Source organism: Solea solea, chromosome 10 (assembly GCF_958295425.1).
Source record: "Solea solea chromosome 10, fSolSol10.1, whole genome shotgun sequence".
NCBI classification, from domain to species: Eukaryota; Metazoa; Chordata; class Actinopteri; order Pleuronectiformes; family Soleidae; genus Solea; species Solea solea.
In genome coordinates, this window is record NC_081143.1 from 24,879,037 (window position 1) to 24,902,374 (window position 23,338).

Here is a 23,338-nt window from a genome sequence, read left to right on the forward strand (position 1 = left end):
CTTGTCAGGGAACTACATTGGTGAACAGTGAATAACATGATGACACACTTGTCTTTTTCCTGTTCTTAACCTCCCACTCATCCTCCGTCTCTCACCTCTCTTTCGGTCCAGGGTGAGTGCAAGTCAAGAAGGCTATGAGGACGCGCAGTGGAACAGCAACAGCAGCACTCATCCACCCTGGCTGCGTTTCCACCTGGGCATCTCCCGCTGGCAGCTCTACGCTCACCGTGACGCCAACGTGGAGGCTCTGACCCAGCAGATCTCCACGAACCGCATCGTTAGTGCAGGTGTGACACAAACAGACACACACTCTGACAGGGTTTCCAGGTTTTTATCTATCTATCTATCTATCTATCTATCTATCTATCTATCTATCTATCTATCTATCTATCTATCTATCTATCTATCTATCTATCTATCTATCTATCTATCTATCTATCCATCCCTATGCAGTGTATTGTGATCATACTCACAAAGCAGTCTCTAATGTCACTATAGCTTGCAGCAAAAAGGTGCTTGTAACAGTAGTGTTAATATTATGTGCCACAAAGCTGCTTCACACTACAGTTTCACTGTCATTCACTCGCACATATTTTGAAAGAAATACATCTCGACAATACAAAATAATCCCTCCAATCACTTTAGTTTTCCTGATGTACAAAAACTAAAACTAAGTATCCCTTTAAGGGTCCAAGACAAATGTAATAGTAGTATAATGGCGATGTTGAAATCCTCTATAGAATTACCTGTTCAGGAGCATTTAGATTTATTTAATAGTACTGATATCTGGATGCATCATGTGTCTTACATGTTAATGATCATGATAGTAGAGGCATCATGGGCCATGTATCTCTCACCCTTGACGATGACTCAGTAAATCTTTTGAATAAATGAGTCCTCTACAGAGTTCTCTTTGAATATTTACATTTTACACAGTGACTTGAAAAGCATCACATCTAACAGAACAGAAAATAATTTATCCTCCAGACTCGAGCGTGTGCTCATAAAGGTGGGAGGGTTGTTGTGACTGTGTGACACAGCAGGGTTAGGGTCAGACTTTCAAATGCAGACTCACTTTGAAGTTCTCCTCACATGAAAGACGCTGTGAAAGCTTTGAGGAGCCTTGGAGACTCAGCAGAGGTTGGACAGGAATACAAAAAACTAAACACCTTGGTAGGAACTTTCCGCTTGTGAGCATAGTCGGGTTTGGTTAAACCTGTGAACAAAGAACCTCTAACCAGGTTCTTAATAATAAAATAAAGTGAAGGTTTGGTTGCATTAAATCAATAACCTGCAGCAGGGCTATTCAACTCAGTTGGGCCACATTTTTAAATGAAGAAATGAACTGGGCCAGACAGTCTCTGCAGCCAATATGCAGCAGGTCATGACACAGTTTAAACCAGCACAAATTGTATGTATAGTGTATACATCCCTCCCTCACATCAGATACCTCAGAAAGTGCATAAAAAGACCAGTGCCTGAATAGAAAATAGAATCTGACGCACTTTGACCACCTGTCCTCTGCACACATCAGCGTGTATAGAACCAAAAAAGTGCACAGTATTAGCTGTAACAATTGTTATATACAATTGTATAACACACACACACACACACATATATATACAGAATTAGCAACAACCTTTGTTTCTATTTGATTGAATATATATACAGTATGTCATGTATGACCCGGGCAAAGTGCATTTAACAGAATAAATCAAAGCTCTATGTCAGGTTATTCAGGGTGCTGCATTCACGGTCAGTATGACAATAAGAAGGTAGGCAATGAAATGTATTTTTCTTGTTTTTTTAAGGTTTCTTTTTTCTTTCAGTGTTTCTGGTGATACCATGTGCCACTCAAAGGTAACCTTTGGGCCACTTGTGGTCCTCGGGCCACCCTTTTAATAGGCTAGGCCTTCGGTTCCCCTTCTCAATCGTGTGTGGAGAATATTTAACATATTTTCACTCTAATCTAGATATCTGTAGATAACTGAATAGTGGCTTAGGGCTCCATAAAGGTTAGGACCAGCACTGTGCTGGGCCTACAGCATTTGACAATTTAAATAAATTTAAATAAATAAGAAAATATACAAAATAAAATGATGACTTCACCATAAGTTACTTCACCTCTGTCACCTTTTAAAAGTTCACAGTTGTAACACGAATGTGCTGTTTCCATAGCCGGGAGGATGTGGTCTGGTCTTCACTCAACCTTGAAAACAGTAATTTGAAGACACAATGCCTCGCATTCAGTCTGCGTTAACACTGTTCACATCCCAATCACTATGACAACAGATAAAAACAAAAAACAGAACATGGAAATATTAATAACAGACAAGTGAGGAAAAATTTGGCATTTGCTACATGATTTTGACCCTGTAAATGTGGTTCATGTCACCCAAGATGGATTGTGGTCTTAACTGAATAAACATGAGTGTCATCTCTCCTAACAGGTCAGGCATAGTAATTCAGCATTTTTATTTGTTATTTTGTTTCTGGACAAAAAAGAATACACTTTCTGTGGCAAACATGGTGTACAGTGTTGTTGTTTAGCCCTGGTGTGGAAAGCAATTTAGAAAACCTGAATCTGTGGCAAACATGGTGTACAGTGTTGTTGTTTAGCCCTGGTGTGGAAAGCAATTTAGAAAACCTGAATTGAAGCACAGGAAGTTTGATTGAGCTCAAAGGGACAAGTAAACCACAATGTTCCATGACCTAGTTAAAAAAAAAAAATGCTACTACAACAAAAGATACTGTAGGGTCAGCGGCAAAACGCAACCGTTTATGAACAGCTACTGATAATCCTAATTTTGTGTTGTCAAGGCGAACCATTATGCTATCATTGTGACGTGGTAGAAGTTGGATGGTGTTTATCATGGTGAAAAACTTATTTACAGTACTTTACTTTAATTTCCCATTCATTTTAAAGCTCTTGTGCGTAATTTATGATTTATGCTATGTAATATTCACTATATGGACACAAGTATTCAGAAATGTGACCATTACACCAACAGGAACCGTAATGATGTATTTAAATACATATACAGTACTTTAATATGGACTTTGTCCCCCAATAACAGCTATAACAGCTTCCAAACTTCTTCCTGGAAGTTTTTCCTCAAAATTTTGAAGTGTTTCTATGAAAATCTGTGTCCATTCATTCTGTAGAGCATTCATGAGGTCAGGTGCTGATGTTGGACGAGAAGACCTGGCTCACAAACTCTGTTCCAGTTAATCCCAAAGGTGCTCAATGGGGTTGAGGTCAGGTCTCTGTGTGGGCCAGTCCAGTTCTTCTCTATAGTCCTTGCTTTGTGCTTTGAGGCACAGTCATGCTGGAATAGAAAAGGGGCCTTCCTCAAACTGTTGGAAGCATAGCATTGTCCAAAATGTCTTGGTATGAGGAAGCATTAAGATTGTCCTTCATTGGAGATAAGGGATCAGGCGCAAACCTGATTGAAACACCTGAATTTAATACTTCAACAGGCGTGGCCAAATACCTTTGTCCATATAGTGTATTCTTTGGTAAGTTAGGTGATGTCAGTCTTTTAATGTAGCATTACTTGTCAAGACTGTATCCAGGAAACTTGGAGCTGCGTGGTGAAGGAACAGCAGCAGCAGCAGCAGCTGCTGTGATTTGCACATGCAGACATAGTCATCACCCAGTTGTCTGGGAGCACTTGGTTTGATTTGCATTCTATTGGCAGAGCATTTTATACGTTCATTTACTCGTGAGAAGCTTTAAGATCTTAACACCCCCCATGTGTGGACCCCAGGTTGGTAACCGTGGCTATAAATAGGACATAAATGGATATAATATACAGGATAAAGCCTTCTCACTTGCTGTGGTGCATTTTCTACCAAAAGAAGAGGAAAAACCGGGACCGACACAGTGAAGTGTTTGAAATGTGTTATCTAATGTCCTCATGATGACGCATGTTCTCCTCACAGTATGCTTGACGTGTTAGGTTGCGATGCCCGTTAATTGTCAGCGGGTTCAGCCCCACCATGATATGTGCGTGCACACACAAACTTGCCGTGTGCTTTGTTGCCATGGTGACGTTCTCCGTATTATTTTTCAGTGCAGAAGTCTGGCGGGACGCAACTGAAGCTGGTGATGTCATTTCCCAACTACGGACAAGCCATGTTCAAGCCCATGAAGTGAGTCGCAGGAGAGAAAGGGGGCGGCCCTTCGAACACACTGATCATATTACACAGTGTGTATGAAAAGAAAAAAAAATCTCTTTTAACGAATCGATGACATTATGATGTTAAACTTTGGATGAAGCAAAGAAAATGGCTTTTTTTTAAGCCTCAGGGCTACAGATATTCACTTTTTTGCAAGTGAATATCAAAAAGGAAAGCGTTAAATAATTCATGAACTGAAATGTTTGAAAGATTAGTCGCATACTGTTGTGAAAGGATGGGATTAAAGGGGACGTTTAGTCAATCCGAGTGAATAAAAGATGCTTTATTTTTGTTGACATCAAATTGTAAGGTTAATGCATGCATTGAATTATGCACTTAAGTGTGACTTGGGTTTGACTCCTCCCCTCTCCCCTCACCCAGACAGGAGAGAGATGATGAAACCAACTACAACCTCTACTACTTCTCAGACTTTGAGAGACACAATGCCGAAATTGCAGCTTTTCACCTTGACAGGTTAAGTACGTTTTTATCCCGAAAGCATAACGCGTACGTACCCTGAAACAGAGGGTGCAATGACAGGATACACATGTTATGTAACTAGATGTTTGCCTACACATCTTTATCCTCACCTCGTACTTTGGATGCATCTCTTTCCCTGCAGGATTTTAGGCTACAGGAGAATCCCTCCCGTGGTTGGGAGGCTGGTGGACGTGATAAAGGAGATTAAAGACATCACCACTGACCACAAGCTGGCTCGCACATTTTTCACCTCCCCTGGTAACGCGCCAGCACACACACACACACACACACACCTCCATTTCCCCCCTGCTTCAATCGATCATACATTGATTATGCTCTTTGGATGTTTTTCTTTCTTCTAATCCTCTTTCTCTCCATTTCACCTTTATGCACCACCAACTCCCCCTAGTGGGGAACGCATGTTTCTACGGCCTGTGCTCCTACTATTGTTCTACAGAGCACGCCGTGTGCGGGCGTCCCAAGAATGTGGAGGCCTCCATGGCTGTCATGCTTCCAGATCTCTCCCTGGCTACGCGGAGGAGCTGGAGGTCGCCCTGGAGACGCTCGTACAGCCGCAGCAAGCTGGCCAAGTCAGTGGCTCTTTCTTTCGTTAGTGGAAGCGATGCAGCGCGTGCGCGCTGTTAGATACCATAACAACGGAAAGGTTGAGTTTGTGTTGTTACGTCAATAAACCACCAATAATTCATGTGAGAGCACATGAATTTCAAAACAGCAGTGTTGCAATACATAAAACACCGAAAAGCTTCTGCTTGCCTTATAGTAGAAAGCACTGTTTTAGCAGGAAAAGCACAGGTGTTACTTATAACATTAGGGTTAAGGGGGAACTCTCACTCGTCTTCTACCGCTTTATCCTCCACATGAGGGTCGCAGGACATATCTCAGCTGACCTAGAGCAGGACAGTTTTCCAGTCCATCACAGGGACAAACAACCATCTATTAACTACACTCACACCTACGGTCAAGTTAGTGTCCAATTTGCCAAATCCCCACGTCGCATGTTTTTGGACTGTGGGAGGAACCCGGAGAATCCGGCGAGAACCCACGCACACACGGTGAGAACATGCAAACGCCATGCAGAAAGACCCAAAATGGAACTCAGCCATCTGAAGCAGGTGTAGTACGGACCCAAATGCAGCACAAGACAGGACAGGACAGGCTTTATTAGAACCACAGCAGAGGAAGTTGCAAACGGTGAGGAGATGAGGAAGCAGAGTTCACCAGACAGTCCAGGAAACAGGCAGACAGAACCCAGAGAGAGACGCTGAGGACAGAAGGCTGAGGTGAGAGCCAGGGTTCAGGATAGGTCAAGGACAGGCAGGCAGAGCTAGTCGGTCCAGAAATAAACGCTGGAGAGTCTTGCAATGAGGGCTAAGAACAATCTGGCAAAAGAGTGAGTGAGTGTGGAGCAGGAGAAAATAAGGAGCAGCTGTGATCACAGGTTTGATGAGCAGGAGTGTCTCGGCAGGTAGAGTGGTCATTTGATTATTTACACCTGTGATTTTCCTGATCCGTCAAAACGGTTGCTGCATGTGTTTCGAAAAAGCCAATAGATTCAAAGATTATTAGTGTCCATGTCAAAGAACAAGGGCTGCCAGTCATTTCAGCATTGTATCAGCTGTAGCTGCTTTATTTCTAAAGTGATGAAGCCACACGGTGAATACATGCCTGTACGTATCTGTTCCAGGTGGGAAACTGATTCAGATTACTGTTCCAGTGTGAAACAGATGCCGCCATTCAACAAAGGCACAAGGCTGGTGGACTTCATGGACATGGTCATACTGGACTATTTGATGAGTATGTTTAAATTGTACATAATGTATACATATATATATATAGACATATACATATATGTATGTGTCTATATATATATACATATATAGACATATACATATACATATATGTATATATATATTTATTTATACATATATGTATATTTTTTTACAGAAAACCTTCTAAGATCGAAATATAGAAAACAATCACGTATTTAAGGCTTTTGTTCACTCACTCGTGAGAAAATAACACAAAACAATGTGTCGTGCTGTGCTTATTTTATGGTGATTTGCCGTTACCTGGTCGCTCAGCGGTAGAGTGAGTCGTCTTTCAACTGGGAGGTTGTGGGTTTGATTTCCTGCTTGTAGATGGGTCCACTTCACCCCCATGTTGCTCCTGAAGGCTGTGCCGGCAGCATGTGAGTGGGTATGAAAGATGTAGAGAATGCACTGTGTGAGAGTGTGAATGGGTGAATGGGTGAATGGAAAACGTGGAATGTAAAGCAGCTTTGAGAGGTCATCAAGACGAAAAGATCGCTATATAAATACAGACCATATAATTTGTTTTTAACAGTATAGTCTTCTATTGTTAAAATCAATTCATTTTATTTAATGGGAAATTACATAATAAATGTATTTGTTTATTTTGTATTTTATTGTACAATTTTAAAAATCAAATATCATTGATTGGACGTTTTCTTATTCAAAATGTCTATTTATAACATATATTACTAAGATAATTAAAAACATACAAAATGTGTTTGTAACTATTAACTATAATCTATCAAAATATACTAAATACAATGTTTAGTATAAAATGTAGTACAAATGTTTAGATTTTGGATTATGTGTTTACTTGTTTACCTAAAACAACTAAACAACGTGACTTTATGAAGGAACCGCGATAAAGAACACGTTTTAAACACAGGAAGTGAGTGGATTTAATAGATTATACAAACACGAGTGGAATGAAGTCAGTGTTTTATAATCTTGACAAACTTTATTCGGTAAAAACAAACAAACAAACAAACAAACAGAGGTAGGCTGTGGACATTGGGAAGTCGACGTACAGTATTTGACCTTAACCGCAGACACCGACTGGATTTCTTGTGCGTTGCCTTGGCAACGAGCCGTCGCCGTGGTTGCGCTGACAACTTCACAACCAGGTAAGAAAGTTTGTTTTGCTCCGGCTTCGTTCGATATTTAAAAAAAAGGCTACTTTTATTTCAATGAATTACAGACGGTTTCCTGTTTGCGGGATTAATCAACAACAGTCAAGTTTTAACGACTTTGCTTTACGACTTTATAGGTTTCACTTTGGAATGAGTAAACAGAACCTGAGATTACAGCGGGATTAGATGTCTTTGCTGTAATGAGAATAAATCGTTTCATGTGCATTTAGATGAAAACTGACGTCAGGTGAAAGTGCTGCGTTTCCTAATTAGTCAGTTAGTTATCGTTGATGTGAGTTTATTTATAGTCACAACTGCATCCAAAATAGAATTTACTTTTTTAAAAAAAATAGAAAATTTCAGTATATATGAATAATGCCACAGTTAAAAAACATAATAATTGTTTGTTATTCTTGCTTATGCTGATATTTAGTGTTTAATGTGATTTGTTACATGTCATTTGGGGGGGGGGGGGGTGGCAGCATGATTTTATTCTGAATTGTCACCAGGAATGTACTTTTTATACTGTTATTATTGTTCAAAAACTATATGAAAAACATACAAACTATGCATGCATACAGTACGTGTAAAATAAAACATAATCTGGACACAAAGACATGCACAAAACAGCCAAACAGACCCTAATATTTGACCTTTTTTGTACAAGGACTTAATTTTAAGACAGAGATTCAGCTTTGGGATTATGGAAGTGTCAGATACTGACGACGATATCTAAGATCATATATTTAGTCAAATTTTCTCTATTTCAATGTTATGAAGAAGGAGCAGGATTAACTACAAAAGCCAGTTGTCAAATTTGGCTCAAATAAAATCTCAGTTTTTTCCTTCCAGGTTCCCCAAAGTCTGCAGGATAAAGATGGAGCTTGTATATAAAACTGTTAGTTGATGGTGTTCATAAAGAGATGAGCAGCAATGTTTGCCGCCTCTTCAGAGGAACGTTCCCGTGATCAGACCTGTGGCAGAGTTCTTAACCGCTCTGGACACAAGGTTAACAAGAAGGCCAAGCCCCCTGAAGTGTCTTTACCGCCTCTCTGTCCAAAGCCACCTGCTCTCTCGCCGTTCGGCCGCACACCTGTCCTCCACGATGTCTCCTCTGACAGACAGAGTTCATCAGTGGTGGGACTTCCTCATCTCATCTCACACGCTGGACCCAGGAGAGCCAGAGGGGACACAGAATGGACGGAGAAACCTCGACTAAAGGCTTCAGCACGAGGGACGGAAATACCCTTTAGAAGCTCTGCTGAGGTGGCGCCACAAAGGTAAGATGAAATAAACTTTATTGATCCAGTGCACACCGGGGGAAATTCACTTGTTGGGTCAGCAAACTATTGGAAAGGGCAGACACGGAGTGAGTGACCAAACAAAGTAGGAAAACAAATCAGCAATATGTGCAGAATGAAGTGTAGACTCTGCATATTTGTACTGCTTTTATAGCTGACTTTGATTTTTTGACCCTTAACTCTTATTGATGTCACTGAAGTCAAAATTATGATTCATTTTGTATTGCACATTTTTTATTTTATTTTTAAAGGTGGGAGTAATGATAATTGTGCGGATGTCACAAAATATAAAAGTTTTCCACTATTTTTGTTCATAATAACGAGCCAAGCGAGAAAAACTAGGGGAACATTTTGGCCAGTTTTGATTTATTTTTTGTCAAATGAGAGATTGTTGCAGCAAAAGGAAAATAATTCTGATATTCACTGTCACTGTGTACGGAGTACTCGGGCCCTAATAATGATGTATAGATTTGGTGGTAAGATTGCAAGGCTCTACATGGAATAACAAAATAAATACTGTATTACATGTCATGTGAATGATGGTATGTAACTGGCTTGGCTATGTTTCTGTATAATTTAGACACTGCAGATGTATATTTCCACCTCTAGTGCTGAGTATTGTCAACACCGTGTTACACTGATGTTGTTCCCCTGTTGTTTTGCAGAGATTTACTCACCTCACGATTTGAATTCTGCAGCCGTTTCCTTTGTTGTTGACTGTCGGTCTGTTTCACTCTCAGAGAGAACGATGACTTAATAAAAGCCACAACAAGTGAGGATCAAAAGATAAACAGAGGGAGAGCAACAAAGCTGAATAAATCCGCTCTCACGGGCACAGACGTCCTTCAACTCTTTGCTCAGAGAAGACACCAGGCAGACTTTTATTTACTCAAACAAGTGGATGGGGACTGTTACAGGTACCACTGCATATCAGTCCGCATATGAATGAATTAATAGTGCATGTAATGATATGATTGTACATTGATATCTGCTCTTGTTTTAGACCCTATCACCTACACGTGGTTGATTCCAGTGAAGCCGGCGCCGAGCACTACATCTTCTCTCCTCATTCCGTCCTTCACGTGACAGAGACGGGTTATGGTGGACTCGTCTCTTTGACTGAGTGGCACAGAGAGGCTGTTTTGTGGACGGCGTTGCAGAAAATGCCCTTTTTCAAGGACTTCAGACGGAGGAAAGCTTTCACCCGGTGAGAACATGAACATCGGCCTCGCTGTTGACCTCACATTGGCTTAAATGGATTTGTCTCAGTGACTCAAGTCTTTTCTTTATATTTTTGCCGTCAGGTGGCACAGAAACGTGCGCAAGGTGTTGTTTCAGCGCCGCCGCGAGTCTCTGCAGGACACGCTGCTGATCGCTGTGCCTCAGTTCAGACGCTCACTTCATGTGTTCACAAGGTAATTTACAGCAAACGCCAGGTAAATCACAGTTAGTTAGTTAGTTAGTTTCCATTTGTTGGCCTGTTTTTGCACATTGAGAGACCGACTAAATTTTTTCAGTTTCATACTGTTCCAATTTCCAATTTAAAAAATTGAAACACTTTACTAAACAAACCTTTTTTGTTTTTCTTCATTTGAAATTGTTAAAACAGTATTTTACCAAGCAGCAAATTGTAAATAACAGTCCGATATTGGAAGTTATCCTGGAAAAATGGACAAAAGCACTTTTGGTTACAGGACATCCTCTGCAGTCCTTTTATGGTTTTGAGGGTTAGGCGTTAAAGGGTTAATTAACACATTGCGATAACCTGCTCACTCTTGTGTTTTACAGACTCATTGAAGATCTGAAGGAGACTCAGTGGCTGCCTCAGGAGGAAGCGCAAACCTACACATTGGTGGAATTCAAGAATGCACTGACAACCAAGAGTCAAGAGTGTCTGCACATTCTGGAAAAGTTGTCAAAATATCGCACGGTCATCCTAAATGGGGTTTGTAATTGTTTCATTTTAATACAGTATACTATACAGTCCTGCGTCCCGACCACACACTTGACTCATGGCAGTCTCTTTTAAACTTTACTTTAGGTTGCAGCACAGCTAGGCGATTGTAATCGATGCTGGAATATTGATCGTTCTACTGAATGAATGTGTATGTGCAGCTGTTTAATAGAGCAGCCAATAAGAACGCTCTTTATCTGCATTGTAATTGGTAAAAGTTTCTCATCATGGGCCAGATTTTCCAAAGAGTCTAAAAGAGGTTAGAAGTCAAATTGACATAATGCTGATAGTCAGAGCCAACTTTAAAAACACTGGTTTGATGTAAATAGCACAAGTTAATTACAATTAATGCAATTTATAGTGCTACATTTTGTCCAAGCACTGGCTAATCTGAGGTGGTGGCTTCAGCCTAGGGCCCCATAAAGGCTTGGGCCGGCCCTGCTGGAAGTTTATTACGTGTTATTGATCAGAACCGCCAAAACTCTCTTGCCTACCCCAGCTTTAGATACAACTGTAGTCATCTCTTCTCGTGCTCTTCTGTCATCAGGTGAAGCAGATCTGCTACAAGGAACACCAGGAGCTGCAGCAGCACGTGGAATGCGCTAAAAAGCCAAATAAACGCCATGAGCCCATTCACGTCCACCTGGCTCACCAGCAGGAGCTGAAGAGGCAGCTGGCTCGCTCTGAACGCGTCCTGCACAAGCTGGGGAACTTTGGTTCTCTCGTCAATCGCATGATTGTGCAAAGTGTGGCCACCGTCGTCAGTCGGGACGTCTGCTGTTTTCTCAGCAACGTTCTAAAGGTGATGCATGCATCTTATTTTCTCCTTTCTATCCATAGAACGTGTTTGTTATGAGGGCATGTCTCCATAGAGCACCATTAACGAATGAAAACCTTGAAGAATCAATGGCTATGTTATTCATTTCTTCTATGTTAGAGGAAGAAATCACAGCAGTGCAGTCTGTTCCACACCGAGCTGTGTCTCAGTGCTGGGAGTCTGACTGTGGATCCACCAGTGTATCTGTTCAGAGAAACACTGAGTGAAGCTCTCCTGACTGTTGGCGACTCCATTATTCAGGTAGAATGTTAACCTTTCCATATCCTCAAAGTGGTAATTCTGCAGATAATGGCTATGGGAAATATTAATATTAAATTTGCTCTGCAACACCAGTAACAATACAACTTTCATCAAACTGACAGATACACTGTCTTGAAAATAAAAGCCTTTATTTTTTTGTCTGGTAGATGTGTGAGAGTTGTGGATTCTTCTTGGAGATCAGCAGCAACACAATGAGCTGTGATTTTGCTCAAGATATGATGTCTGGTCTCAGTTGTGTTGAACTTCCAATTATACCAGGTAAGACTATTTACACTGATCATGTGCCTGATTAGGGGATTAGGTAATTGGACACCCTAAATTGACCATAGGTGTGAGTGTGAGAGTGAATGGTTGTTTGTCTCTATGTGTGTGTGGCCCTGTGATGGACTGGCAAACTGTCCAGGGTGTACCCCGCCTATCGCCCTATGTCAGCTGAGATTGGCACAGCACCCCCCGCGATCCTCTGGTGGAGGATAAAGCAGTAGATGATGGATGGATGTTCCTGATTAGGTAGTGGTTAGCACTCTTGCCTTTGCAGCATGAAGACCCAGGTTCCAGACCCGGTCGGAATCAAGGGCCTTTCTGCATGGAGTTTGCATGTTCTCACCATGTGTGTGTGTCTGGGTTTTTCATGCAATATGGGTATTAGGTAAATTGGACACTCAATTGACCATAGGTGTGAGAGTGAGAGTCAATGGTTGTTTGTCTCTATGTGTGTCCCTGTGATGGACTATCGTACTGTCCAGGGTGTGACCCCGCCTCTCGCCCTATGTCAGCTGGGATTGGCACAGCACCTCCGTGACCCTCATGTGGAGGATAAAGCGGTAGAAAATGGATGGATGTTCCTGATTAGGGCGGTGCAGTGGTTAGTGCTGTTGTCTTGCAGCAAAAAGAGACCAAGGTTTGCAACCCAGTGGGGACAAGTTTGCATGTTCTCCCCGTGTTCTCCAGTTTCCCTCCACAGTCCAAAAACATGCAGATGTGAATTTTTCCTTTTGCCCTTTGTCAGCTGGGATTGGCACCAGCAGCCCTGTGACTCTCGTGGAGGATACAACGGTAGATGATGGATGTTCCTGGTTTTTGCTGAAGATTTTAAAAGTTTTATGGGCCACACGGTTGGTGTATTGGTTAGCACTCTTACCTTTGCAGCAAGAAGACCAGGGTTCGAGCACCGGGTGGAACACAAGGGCCTTTCTACATGGAGTTTGAATGTTCTCCCCGTGGGTTTTCTCTGGGTTCTCTGGCTTCCTCCCACAGTCCAAAGACAGCCAGATTTGGGGATTAGTAAAATTGACCATAAGTGTGAGTGAGAGCGTGGAGGGTCGTTTGTCTCTATGAAGCGGTCGACGGTGGATGGATTTCAAAGTTTGATGATCATTTTGGCTTCTTCTGACTCACATGTGCCGTATGAACCAGGCCAAACAATGGCACTGCTGCTTCTGTGGTCACACTGATGCACAACCATTGTGCCATTTATTTGATCAACAATTGAAAGACGGCACAATTATGCATATGTTTTGTTATTCCCAGGGCAGAGTAAGAGCAAAGGTGGATCATGTGTTTGTGGAAAGTTTTGCTGCTGGCAGATGCTCAGAGACCTGTCAGCTCAGTGGCTGCTGCTGCTGCCAAAGCGAAGCCTGCTAATGACGCAGGGCAACATGGTGCACGGCTGCTACTCTCCTCTCTCTAAGACACAGCTGGAGTGGCAGATCCGCAGCAGTGACCGTTCAGGGCACGTTGAGAGAGAGCAGGTCAAGATCATGAAGGTAAAACTCTATTTCAAATTCAAATTCAGGAATTTTAGGTGCATAATCAGTAAATGTGATATTAATCCTCACCTTTTCTCGCGACAGGAAGTTGAAGTAGAAATCCAGCAGCTGTGTGACGACTACACGTGGTTGCTGGACATTCAGTTGTTTCTAAGTGAATGGAGACCAGCCTCGTTGAAGGGTCACTCTGCTTTACAGTATGAGGAGCACATTAAGAGGATTCGTAACTGGGCTGAAAGAATCAACTCCCTTCCCTCATCAGTCTCTACTTCCAACCAACTGTTCATGATTCACTGCACCCACACAAAGGAAACTCTCGGTACAGTACGCCTGCACTGCCTGAAAGTGATTAAATCTCATCTCCCGTGAGAAAGAGACTCAAAACATTTTTTTTTATTCAAGTGCTTGGTGGTAATTATTGTTCCAAGGTTATTTGCAATAGTAATTTAGCTTTATGGTTAATTGATGCGTTAGGTAATCTATAATTTATCTTTTTTTTTCAGGGCAACAGCTGAGCTTCATTGAAAAGGACACCCTCAAGCAGCTTGTGGAACAAACTGAGCTTCATTCAACGAGTCTCATATCAGACCTGGAAAAGACTGCAGCTGAACTCGAAACTGATCCAAAAGACTTATTTGACCTCCCCACTTATGCTTCTCAGGTACAGAAACTCCCTTTACTTTAGTGACTTGCGTAAAAAAATAAAAGGACATAACGCAAAGTGGAAATATTGGTTATGCAAAGGAGATGGTTTAAAAAAGAAAAACCTCAATGCCCTAGTTTTCTGTGTTTTTACCTGGGTGGTTGATGGAAAACTCAGATCCCCCGAGACTCATCTCCTGGTCACACATTCACTTTAATTGAATTATTTATCCCAAGGGCTCAGCCTTGTCAGAGCAAATGTGTTCTGAATTTAGATTTCATTATCCAAGAATAATCAGGAAATGCATATTCCATTAAGGTCCTCTGTGCTTTTATTTGAAGACACACCAGGGAATCTGCACTGGTGTGTACTTAAGTAATTGGCAAACGTAAGCACTTTGGCGCTCATGAGTTACTGCACAATGCAGATTCAGGTCAGAGAAGAACTTTTTTTGTTTGTTTGTGTGTGTGCTTAAGTTTCTTCGCTGTTCTTTGGTGTTTTTTACAGCAGTTGACATCTGTAATGTTGCATAACTGCCTCCTATTAGACCAAATTATCTATTAACTACTTTACATCTCACAAGTTCGTAGCTCTTTTATCTAAAAGAGGTAAAACTTGAAGTTAAGACTGAAGTTAAATTGTCGTACTCCTCTGTAACACTGGACGTTTTGATCCCCTGTCAAATATAATTCACTCAGGCTTTTTAAACGGTTAAAATGATAAAAATGTATCCTACTTTTTGCAGGTAAGGGAGTCACTGGCAACACTGACAGACAGGCAGAGACGGTTGGAGCACATTCGCTCCCTGAAGCTCATTATTTCCACTAACTATAGACAAATGAATGAGCAGGAGCTGAATATGGAACAAAAGGTTTGCATTAAAAAAAAAAAAAAAAAACATTACAAACCACATTTGATAACCGCTCAACATTTACACTGCTCTGTGTTTTACACTTAGATGCTTGGCTTGTGGGATTGCTTCATACCCTTCTTGAAGGAAGCAGACGGCATCGTACGCCAAAGTCTGCCTTCGGCGACCAACGCGGTGGACAAAATGGTCTCATTTATGGTCCGTGACCTCAAACATGTCGTCTCTACAGCGACATCCGGAGCCTTCCTTGAGCCAGCCCAGAACGCCAAAGAGATGGTCTCCAAACTGAACACGATGTGCCGACACGTGCACACACTATATGCAAAGCTGGAGCAACTTAATACAAACAGGATAAACCTACAAGGTGTAACATTTGGATATACATGTTTTTGTTTTTAAAAGTGTGTTAATTGTCATCTAATGTGTTCATTTATCACAATGTTCATCTTCTTTTTTCGCCTACATTAGAATGCGCGGTGGATGCGACTCATTTAACTGCAGATATTCAGAAAGTCACAGCCAGAAAAGAGTTGTGGGAGCTAATGGTCATGTGCACAACATGGATGGAAGAATGGAAACAGCAGCTTTTCTGTGAGGTAACCTGTCAAACCTCTCACCACTTATTAACAAGATGATATGACATATGACAATTTGGCTAATAAAAGACTGCAATTATTTGTACGCATTCATGGGGACGACACATTTATACACGTTTGAAATTCACCTCTGTCATTTAATGTCACTGTGAAGTAACCCAACACATTATTTTACCGTCAGGTTGTGGTGTCAGACGCTCAGGAGAAAATCGCTAAGTGGCGGGAGCAAGCTCTGGCTTTAACTAGCATAATACCTACCCATGATGCAGTGCTGCAGGAGGCTGTAGGAAAACTGAAAAGCCTGAGCCATCAGCTTGCAGTTATGTCCAAGCTCCAGAGCCCCATGCTCAGACATAAACACTGGAGAGCGATTTTTGAAGGTATCGGTTCACATTTTTTTTATCACTTGCAAACATTGTGAACCACATTATCTGTGATGATAATATATTCCACCTGGCAGGTTTGGGTCTTGTGTATATCCCTGAGAAGAAGCTTACTGTTGCTGAATTGATGTCTCAACCACTTGAAGTTCAACAAAAGCTAATTATGAAGGTAAGAGAACCAACAAATAGGCTATACTGGGAATATTATGAGCTGCTACAATCAGGGGATTGTATTGTCTTCATATGTAGTTGACATACATAACACTTTTACTTTGTCAGATATGCACTGATGCCCAAACAGAGAGTAAGCTGGAACAGACCTTTAAAAAGCTTAAACACAAATGGGAAACCAGACTCTTTGAGCTGGTCAAATCCACACACCCTCTTTGGCAGCCTCTCAAGCTGCAGCCTGAATTGGCTGATGCAGTGAAGCCCACAGAGCCCACAGAGCCCACAGATTCAAAACTCCAAAGTGCCTGTCAACACTCCGTTAATGATGCAAGATTCACCATCACCGGTAAGACTGAATAACAAGCTGGGAAATCATTACGGATGTAATTGTTCACAATATTCGCTCCGTTGCTGTGGGAAGACACAGGACAGGAAAGTTCAGCTCAAATGTTTGTGTAAATTTCCACATTTTCTTTCTCGCTCAGGTCTGCAGACACACTTTGCCGAGTTGGAGGATGATCTGATGACTCTGGCGTCAATGTTGAAGTCTCCTCGCTGCCCAGAGTTCAGACAGCAGATGGAAGAGTGGGTGCATTCACTGCAGGATCTCGGTGAATAAATGAATCAGACAAATAAGAAAATATTTTCACTAATTGCTTCCAGGTACAAAAGAGTTCATTCACTACATTGTGTAGCCTTTTCTTGTAACATTAACAGAGAAGCTGCTTGACTTATTTGAACGATACCAGCAAACATGGAGCTTCCTGTCAAAGACGTTGAATGAAACGTTCTTTACTGTTCAAAGATCGGACCTGGTATGTGTCCGCATTGTCATAAATCACATATTTGTGATGTTCATGTGTTTTACAGCTTTGTTCAAATGATAGATTATACATTTTTTTTATGTTTCTTCATAGCTGGAGCAGTTCAAACCAGCTGATGGGACATTTCAGGAAATTATGCAAAAGATATCAGGCAACCCACACGTGTTGAACTTTGTGAGTTCCACAAAAACTACTACTACTCTTTGTCAGAAACTCAGTGATGGCTTGTCTACAATGGAAGCAATTTCCAACCAGATGGTGGACGTCCTGGATGTCCTGCGCGAACAGTTTCCAAGACTCTGGTTCTTGAGCGACAGGGAAGTGATTCAACTTCTCTCTTGTCACCCGGAGCCTTCAACACTGCAACCCTTTGTACGCAAATGCTTTAAAGGGGTACACAGTCTAGAAGTGGGCATTGAAATTCAGAGTAATACAAGACAGGTAAACACCAGTGAAGCCACAACTGGAGACCAAAGGCCGATGAAGGTGCTCGGGGTTTTCGCCAGCCTCCGGGAACACATCACTTTTCTGTCTCCTGTAGAACAAAATCAAAATGCCTTGGTTTGGCTGAGTAAATTTGAGAAGCAACTAAAGTTAACCATGGCGCATCTTGTGAATCAATATGCTGTTGTGTCAAATCAGCTTCAACCAACTAGTCAGGATTTGCCACGTGATGTGAAAATTGGAGACAACATTGATGGTAACACAAAACATATTGAACTCGTGCTGGATCTACTGACCCAATACCCACTCCAGTGTGTGCTGGTGGCTGAAGAGGCAGTGTGGTGCAGTGTTGTTCAAGGGGCTTTTCAAGAACCAAGTCCAGTTAAGATGAACATCTTAAAGGCGTGTAACTCTGAAAAACTGAAAAACCTTTGTCGATACATTAAGGAGAGCCTGGCACAAAGTGAATCTCTGATTTCTACATATATGATAGTGTGTCTCGGTGCCTTGGTGCAGCTGACGATGAATCATGGTCAACAGCTCTCTCAACTCATGGATATACGGTGTGACCTGGTGTCATCTTTCGAGTGGCTGAGTTCGATGAAGTATTATATAAGTTCAAAAGCTCAGAGTCAGAAAGGCGATGATAAATCAGGATGTTATGTGGATGTTTTTGGTCATCACTTCCAGTATGGCTATGAATACAGTGGTCCTGAAGACTGGGTGATGGTGCAAACTCCTGCTACAGATAGAGCAAAACTGGGGATCCTTCTTGCTCTGAAAAGCCACAGATGTGGCTTTGTGAGTGGTCCTTGCATGTCAGGAAAGACAAAGACTGTGGTCCAGTTGGGAAAAGCACTGGGGCGACAGGTTGTCATTGTGCAATGTTCCCCAAGCATGAGACCAGGCGTTATCCAGCGGATGCTGTTTGGCGCCCTACAGACCGGAGCATGGCTTCTGCTGGACTCTGTAGACTTACTAACACAAGGGTCCCTGTCCTTACTAGGGCAGCATCTATTAGACATTCACCAGTCTTTCTGTACATTGACTGGACACAGGAATAAAAGCATGACTGTTGATGAAGTCATAGCTAACACAAATATTGATCTTGCAGGAAAAAGTATTTCTGTAAATCCCAACTATGGGTGTGTTCTTGTCTCCTCAAGGGGATACACGTCTGATCTCCCAGAGAGTCTGCGATTTGCAACAAGACCAGTTGCATTAACCCATCCAGATTACAGGATCATTGCAGAAGTAATGCTGACTTCCATTGGCTTCTCAGACGCCATGTCTTTGAGTCTTCGTCTGGTTTCTCTCATCAGCCTATCAAAGGATTCCCTCTTTCTGCCTGATTTCATCACTAAATACCAGAGCTGTTATCTTGTTGTTTTGCAGAAGATAGTCTCTACCTCTGAATTATACTTCAAACAAAGCTTAAGGCAACAGGAAACTTTAAATGAGGGTAAAAGATCCGCTACAGAAAAAAATGATCTCATGTCCTCTCAAAATGTGACTGTGGAGCCTGAGAAAGGTCATCACAAATCTGAATTGCCTTCCAGATTGCACAGTTCAAACATCAACATCAAACAGAGCTTAATGGAGGAAACAGCTCTTGTCAAAGCAATCCTTTTTGTCCTATTACCCGTCCTTTATGACCACAACAAGGCATCGCAGTTCTACATGATTTTCAAGGATTCGTTTCCCATTGCATCCCAGATTTCTTTTTCCCAACATAACTTTGAGGAAGAACAAAGGGACCAGCTTAAAGATGCAGTAACAGGAGAATTACAAAGGAAAGGATTCCACCCTGATTCAGAAACCATTTGCAACACACTTACACTTTATCAGACAATGAAATATTCTCAGGCGGTTCTGCTTGTAGGCCCCTCAGGTAGTGGAAAGACGACCTGCTATCGCTCTCTAGCTGGAGCACTCAATAGTTTGGCTGCTAAGGAAGCGGAATACATGTTTGAAGGAGATCCTCCACGAGTGGATCTGCAGGTCTGTTCTTCAAACTGGAACTCAGTTGACACTGTGGTTTTATTTCCTAATGCCATGTCCCATAATGAGGTATTTGGCTTCTTCTGTGGTAAAAGAGGATGGCAAGATGGAGCAGTTCCAAAAGTGCTGAGATATTCAGAGCGATTGGAGCATGCAAGTTCTAATGTGTGTAACACTGAGAGGAAAAGTCCTCATAAACCAGCAGTGAAATGGCTGGTAATGGATGGGGAGCCTGTGGGGAAACCTGGATGGTTAGATTACTTAACCACATTGTGCAATTCCGAGGATCCATTTCTGTTCTTGCCATCTGGTGAAAAACTTGCACCATCCCAAAAGTACCTAAAGGTACTTATGGAGATCACGGACCTAAGTGACGCAAGTCCGTCTGCAGTGACCCGCTGTAGCCTTGTTCATTTTACAGGAACCGATATGTGGAAGGCTGTTTGGAAGAAAGAATTTGATGCTCTTTCCTGTGATTACAGCCTTGATCAAGGAACCACGAAAATGTGGAATCATCTAGCCAAGGATCTTTTCTCCAGCACTCTTAGTTTGCTGCGAGAAAATGCTTTAACCTCGGTAATCCATCGCAAAGGACAGTGTTTTACAAGCCCCATGTATGGACTTTTAGAAATGATGTCATTTGTGCGAATCCTATATGCCCTCCTACATCACTTTGGGAATGAAGCAGAAAATGCTGAGGCAACACAAAGAGAAAAAAGAGGTATATAATCACAATTCAACTACTGACAAAACAGTGATTTTACCATTATTGTAACATAATTATTTTCTCTTCCAACAGATGTTTCGCTACATGGAACTAGAATACCAGGTATAGATAGCAAGCTGCTCACCAGAAACATTTTTCTGTTGGCTTATGTTTGGGGATTTGGTGGACACCTTCATCCATGGTAGGAAAAATATTGTCATATACAAATACAAATATGTAACCACTTGGAAGAATGAATATCACTAGCCAATGTAATTCATACATTTTTGGTTTTATTTAGTGACTGGCCACAGTTTGACTTGCTAGTTCGCCAAGTGCTCTTTTCTTGCCGCTACAAAATCATGGTTCCAGATGAAGAGAGTGTGTTTGAACACTTTTTCAGCATCGACAGTAAGATGTTCCCCAACAGCACACTTTCAACAATTTCCATCACTCCCAAGGTTTGTTTTTAATAATGTCTATTGTAGTTAAAATACAAAAAAACTACATTTGAATATTTTAACAAACAACTAACTACGTGTCTTACACATGTTTACATAGTATGGGAACTACACCTATCTCCTGAACCTCATGTTGGAGGCAAATCAGCCAGTGTTGCTTGCAGGAGAACCTTGCTCTGGAAAAACCACCCTGTGCCGGTCTTTGCTAAGTTTTGACAAACCACACATTAGCCTACCAGCCAGTCCACTTCTGAGCTCCAGAGACCTGCGCATTATACTGAGTAATATCAGCAGCCAGAAGGGCTGTAAAGACACTGTAGGCTCTGTGACCAAACGGCCAAGGCTGCTTCTGTTTGTGGATGATTTGCATGAAGCCCCCTGTGGTGAGTAACTCGGCCTACATCATTTTATTTATTTTATTGAGTTATGCTTGAATAAACTCACTATCTCTCTACTTCCTTGTAATAGATGCCTTTGAAATGACATCAACTGCCCTGGAATCACTACGGCAGAGTATTTCAATGGGAGCGATGCTAACATTTGATAACGACCATTTCGCATTACTGGATTCTGGACACATCAGTTACATGGCTACCTGTTGCGTCTCTGGATTGGGCAATCATCACAGTAACGTGGTATCAACCCGACTTTCACACCTGTTCTCCATCTTTGTACTGCCAGTCCGATCTATGGACGTTATTTTGTCCATCAATTCCTCGAGACTCCAAGTCTGGCTCAAGCAAATGCCACTTCAACAGAATGGTGAGGATATGGCACGTTGTATCATCACTGCGACTGGAACTTTGTATCACACTGTATGTGACCAGTTCCAACCCACTGTGCAGAGGCCCTGTTTCAAGTTCTCACACCATGACATTCAGAAGGTGCTGCAGGGGATGTACTTGTGGGAGCCTGTCATTCAGACCACAGGGACATTGCAGGCAGAGGACTATGCACGAATTGGGTTCCCTCAAGTCTTACCAGAGTCTACAGCGTCCTATCTTAACATAGCACATCTCTGGATGCATGAGTGCATGCGTACCTTTGGCGATAGGTTGTGCTCAGAGGATGAAAGCGCATCACTTGTGTCACTCATAGCCAGGGTTGCAACAACAAACTTTGGATTTAAATTGGTTGGTGAGCGTCACCCTGACAGTACAGATATTCCACCCGCTGACACAGACCTTGCTATTCATAGCTTACCCACAGACACAGCAGACTCCTGTAAACAAACACATCACAGTCCAGGCACACTGCCATCAGGGCTGAAATCAGCCGGCCAGTCAGAAATAAAGAAAGACTTTACGATGGTTGAACCATCCTTGTCTCAAGCCCATTCTTCAGAAGACTCAAATCTACAGCCCCAGATTCTTCAGTATATGATGAGCACAATGGCTACACTTGTCTATGGACCTGAGTTTCCTAAAGCTTTGGATCCAATTGATCAACAAACCAACTTCAAATTGAACTCTTATTACAAAGAGCAAAACCTTGATGCAGTCCTGCAAAAACTGTCTCTTCTCATGGACAGAAATGAGGACGGCAAAGGACGTGACGTTGCAAACTACAACAAAATCACATCCCGATTCATCATGCACAGAGAAAGAGTCAGCCAGCTGTTACACATACTCAGGGTTCTGCTCATACCAGGAGGTCATGGCGTACTACTTAGCTCACAGAGAGGCACAGGTCGTAAAACCACCGTGCGTTTAGCCGCCTACCTTTCAGGCTACGAGGTGATGGAGGTACATGCAGGCAATGAGAATAATTTGCATGAAATGCTGAAAAAGGCTGGGAATCACACGAGAGTGGAGGGAGGTAATGTCATCATACTGGTCCATGAGGAAGTCAGTGAATCTGTCAGAGAGGAACTACTGGTGTCAATGGCCCACAGGATCTACCCAGCACTCCACACAGAGGAGGAGCTCAATGACCTTGTTTCCAGAGCAACGACTGCGAAAACATCCTCAAAAAAATACCAAATGGACAATTGGATGCTTGATAAGTAAGAAATAACGCAGTCTGAAATTCTCATGCTCGAATTGGTAGTGAACTCTGTCTCTGCAAACATTTTGACCTAGAAGAACTCTGAGTCAGTATCAATGTCCAAAAAGAACACTTTTTACTTGTGATATGGCTGTTAAATTATTTGTGAAGGCTGCATTTTAAACCACATTCAGTCTGTTTTCTTTTATTAAAGGTTCTTGAGCCAAGTCCACAGAAATGTCCATGTGTTCCTTCTGATGTCCTCCACCACCTCAGAAGCTGGTGATGGAACCCAAGTTATGAATGTAAGCATTTGTTTTATTCTGCCTGATACTGAAACTGTGTGTAAATGTATTTTTTTATAAGAAAACTTCTGTAAGAAAACGAGGAACAATGGACCATCTCTACAAGTCAATGAATTTCACCTTTTTGATTCAAGCTCATGTTGAAGATTTTGTCTTCAGTAGTCAGTGCGGGGAGCACATTACATTTCAATAGCTGACAT

The 23,338-nt window shown here is 42.0% G+C and overlaps 2 protein-coding genes across 2 annotated transcripts in view; both read left to right on the plus strand.

The window, feature by feature from the left end:
- LOC131466521 (extracellular serine/threonine protein kinase FAM20C-like) overlaps nucleotides 1-23,338 on the plus strand; it is a 41,080-nt gene that overhangs the window by 1,937 nt on the left and 15,805 nt on the right. The window contains exons 2-7 of the mRNA XM_058639805.1: nucleotides 112-287; nucleotides 4,077-4,155; nucleotides 4,564-4,656; nucleotides 4,805-4,920; nucleotides 5,072-5,252; nucleotides 6,368-6,477. Coding sequence (XP_058495788.1) covers nucleotides 112-287; nucleotides 4,077-4,155; nucleotides 4,564-4,656; nucleotides 4,805-4,920; nucleotides 5,072-5,252; nucleotides 6,368-6,477 — 755 coding nt within the window. The remainder of the gene's footprint in view (nucleotides 1-111; nucleotides 288-4,076; nucleotides 4,156-4,563; nucleotides 4,657-4,804; nucleotides 4,921-5,071; nucleotides 5,253-6,367; nucleotides 6,478-23,338) is intronic.
- LOC131467686 (dynein heavy chain domain-containing protein 1-like) overlaps nucleotides 8,558-23,338 on the plus strand; it is a 28,869-nt gene continuing 14,088 nt past the window's right edge. The window contains exons 1-23 of the mRNA XM_058641744.1: nucleotides 8,558-8,904; nucleotides 9,929-10,132; nucleotides 10,230-10,340; nucleotides 10,714-10,870; nucleotides 11,427-11,681; nucleotides 11,817-11,957; nucleotides 12,125-12,236; nucleotides 13,509-13,744; nucleotides 13,832-14,066; nucleotides 14,251-14,408; nucleotides 15,136-15,261; nucleotides 15,349-15,625; nucleotides 15,730-15,857; nucleotides 16,039-16,237; nucleotides 16,542-16,757; nucleotides 16,897-17,022; nucleotides 17,129-17,226; nucleotides 17,329-20,401; nucleotides 20,480-20,588; nucleotides 20,688-20,847; nucleotides 20,948-21,230; nucleotides 21,316-22,852; nucleotides 23,048-23,138. Of these exons, the coding sequence (XP_058497727.1) occupies nucleotides 8,558-8,904; nucleotides 9,929-10,132; nucleotides 10,230-10,340; nucleotides 10,714-10,870; nucleotides 11,427-11,681; nucleotides 11,817-11,957; nucleotides 12,125-12,236; nucleotides 13,509-13,744; nucleotides 13,832-14,066; nucleotides 14,251-14,408; nucleotides 15,136-15,261; nucleotides 15,349-15,625; nucleotides 15,730-15,857; nucleotides 16,039-16,237; nucleotides 16,542-16,757; nucleotides 16,897-17,022; nucleotides 17,129-17,226; nucleotides 17,329-20,401; nucleotides 20,480-20,588; nucleotides 20,688-20,847; nucleotides 20,948-21,230; nucleotides 21,316-22,852; nucleotides 23,048-23,138 (8,379 nt within the window). The remainder of the gene's footprint in view (nucleotides 8,905-9,928; nucleotides 10,133-10,229; nucleotides 10,341-10,713; nucleotides 10,871-11,426; nucleotides 11,682-11,816; nucleotides 11,958-12,124; nucleotides 12,237-13,508; nucleotides 13,745-13,831; nucleotides 14,067-14,250; nucleotides 14,409-15,135; nucleotides 15,262-15,348; nucleotides 15,626-15,729; nucleotides 15,858-16,038; nucleotides 16,238-16,541; nucleotides 16,758-16,896; nucleotides 17,023-17,128; nucleotides 17,227-17,328; nucleotides 20,402-20,479; nucleotides 20,589-20,687; nucleotides 20,848-20,947; nucleotides 21,231-21,315; nucleotides 22,853-23,047; nucleotides 23,139-23,338) is intronic.